Source organism: Phyllostomus hastatus, unplaced genomic scaffold, assembly GCF_019186645.2.
Source record: "Phyllostomus hastatus isolate PE091 unplaced genomic scaffold, TTU_PhHast_1.1 phas_contig_17, whole genome shotgun sequence".
In the NCBI taxonomy this organism is placed as follows: domain Eukaryota; kingdom Metazoa; phylum Chordata; class Mammalia; order Chiroptera; family Phyllostomidae; genus Phyllostomus; species Phyllostomus hastatus.
Window position 1 is genome coordinate 44797904 of NW_025333664.1, and position 3058 is coordinate 44800961.

General features: G+C 38.3%; 1 protein-coding gene across 1 annotated transcript; it reads left to right on the forward strand.

Annotated features, from left to right (window-relative positions):
* The first annotated feature begins 445 nt into the window (after nucleotides 1–445).
* On the forward strand, nucleotides 446–2713 carry LOC123814703 (cullin-2-like). Its single transcript, XM_045832622.1, is given in 3 exon segments — nucleotides 446–664; nucleotides 666–813; nucleotides 816–2713. Coding segments are annotated over 3 exon segments (2235 nt in total). The 5' UTR covers nucleotides 446–475.
* The last annotated feature ends 345 nt before the right edge of the window (nucleotides 2714–3058 follow it).

Here is a 3058-nt window from a genome sequence, read left to right on the forward strand (position 1 = left end):
TTATTGTTCAGTTTTGATCTTCTTAAATAGGTCCTTTCAGTATTTCATATAGTAATGGTTTGCTGATAATGAACTCCTTTAGTTTTTTCTTGTCTGGGAAGCTCTTTATCTCCCTTCAATTCTAAATGATAGCTTTGCTGGGTAGAGCAATCTTGGCTGTAGGTCCTTGCTTTGCATGACTTTGAATATTTCTTGCCAATCCCTTCTACCCTGCAAAGTTTCTTTTGAGAAATCAGTTAACAATCTTATGACAACCTCCCTGTAAGTAACTGACTGCTTTTCTCTTGCTTCTTTTAAGATTCTCTCAGAGCACGGAGGGTGTGTTGGGGGCAAAGTAGGGTGCTCAGGGGGACGGTAGTTTCACGATCCCTAACGAGCCTGTCCTTCTCCCCTCCGTCCCTCCCCTCTGCCCCTGTGTAGTCCAGGCTTCTCGGTGTCTCCACGCGGCGGCAGATTTCAACACTAAACTTGCACAATGTCTTTGAAACCAAGAGTAGCAGATTTTGATGAAACATGGAACAAACTTTTAACGACAATCAAAGCTGTTGTCATGTTGGAATACGTCGAAAGAGCAACATGGGATGATCGCTTCTCAGGTATCTATGCTTTATGTGTGGCCTATCCTGAACCCCTTGGAGAAAGACTTTATACAAAAACTAAGATTTTGGGGGGAAAATCATGTACGGCATTTACACAAGAGAGTTCTGGAGTCTGAAGAGCAAGTACTTGTTATGTATCATAGGTATTGGGAGGAATACAGCAAGGGTGCAGACTATATGGACTGCTTGTATAGGTATCTAAACAACCAGTTTATTAAAAAAATAAATTGACAGAAGCTGACCTTCAGTATGGCTATGGTGGTGTAGATATGAATGAACCACTTATGGAAATAGGAGAGCTAGCATTGGATATGTGGAGGAAATTGATGGTTGAACCGCTTCAGGTCATCTTTATCCAAATGCTGCTTCGAGAAATCAAAAATGATCATGGTGGAGAAGACCCAAACCAGAAAGTAATCCATGGGGTTATTAACTCTTTTGTTCATGTTGAACAGTATAAGAAAAAATTCCCCTTAAAGTTTTATCAGGAAATCTTCGAGTCCCCCTTTCTGACGGAAACAGGAGAGTATTACAAACAAGAAGCTTCAAATTTATTACAAGAATCATACTGCTCACGGTATATGGAAAAGGTTCTAGGTAGATTAAAAGATAAAGAAATTCGATGTCGAAAATACTTGCACCCAAGTTCATATACTAAAGTAATTCATGAATGTCAGCAACAAATGGTAGCAGACCACTTGCAGTTCTTACATGCAGAATGTCATAATATCATCTGACAAGAGAAAAAAAATGACATGGCAAATATGTATGTGTTACTCTGTGCTGTGTCCACTGGCTTACCTCATATGATACAGGAGTTGCAAAATCATGCTCATGATGAGGGCCTTAGAACAACTGGTAATCTTACTCAGGAAAATATGCCAACACTATTTGTGGAGTCAGTTTTGGAAGTACATGATAAATTTGTTCAACTTATCAACACTGTTTTGAATGGTGATCAGCACTTCATGAGTGCATTGGATAAGGCTCTTACATCTGTTGTAAATTACAAAGAACCCAAGTCTGTTTGCAAAGCTCCTGAATTGCTTGCTAAGTACTGTGACAATTTACTAAAGAAATCAGCAAAGGGGATGACTGAGAATGAAGTGGAAGACAAACTCACCAGCTTCATTACTGTTTTCAAATATATCGATGATAAGGATGTTTTTCAAAAGTTCTATGCAAGAATGCTGGCAATACATTTAATTCACAGATTATCTATGTCTATAGATTCTGAAGAAGCCATGATCAATAAGTTAAAGCAAGTCTGTGGTTATGAGTTTACCAGCAAGCTATATCGGATGTATACAGATATGAGTGTCAGTGCTGATCTCAACAACAAGTTCAACAATTTTATCAAAAATCAAGACACAGTAATAGATTTGGGAATTAGTTTTCGAATATATGTTCTACAGGCTGGCACATGGCCTCTTACTCAGGCTCCTTCATCTACATTTGCGATTCCCCAGGAACTGGAAAAAAGTGTACAGATGTTTGAATTATTTTACAGCCAGCATTTCAGTGGATGGAAACTTACATGGTTACATTATCTCTGCACAGGTGAAGTTAAAATGAACTATTTGGGCAAACCATATGTAGCCATGGTTACAACATATCAAATGGCAGTTCTTCTAGCTTTTAACAATAGTGAAATTGTCAGCTATAAAGAGCTTCAAGACAGCACTCAGATGAATGAAAAGGAACTGACAAAAGCAATCAAATCATTACTGGATGTGAAAATGATTAACCATGATTCAGAAAAGGAAGATATCAATGCAGAATCTTCATTTTCATTAAATATGAACTTCAGCAGTAAAAGAACAAAATTTAAAATTACTACATCAATGCAGAAAGACACACCACAGGAAATGGAACAGACAAGAAGTGCTGTGGATGAGAACCAGAAAATGTATCTCCAAGCTGCTATAGTTCGCATCATGAAAGCACGAAAAGTACTTCGGCATAATGCCCTTATTCAAGAGGTGATTAGCCAGTCAAGAGCTAGGTTTAACCCTAGTATCAGCATGATTAAGAAGTGTATTGAAGTGATGATAGACAAATAGTACATTAAACGCAGCCAGGCTTCAGCAGATGAATACAGTTACATAACGTGATGTTGCTGTCCTCCTGTGTGGGTATGAGAGGATTGTTGCCATCACCATTTGGTGTGTTCCTGTGGGGAATAAAAGCAGGCCTGTGCCTCCATAATTTGGTCATTCGGCAACCCCTGTTTTCCTGCTGTTTACAACATCACCAGTGCCACGTCATGAGCATCAGAGAAAATGCCTAGAGATATTTCAAGCTCATGTCATTATCACATTTCTTAAAACTTTATTGAAGAATGAGTGAAGTATTGCTGAAATGTGGAAATTTGGTTGGGTACCATGCTTTTTCTCTCCTTCATGTTTGCAGTTGATGTCTGTTTTTTTTTTTTAATGTATCTTAAAGGACATAAAATA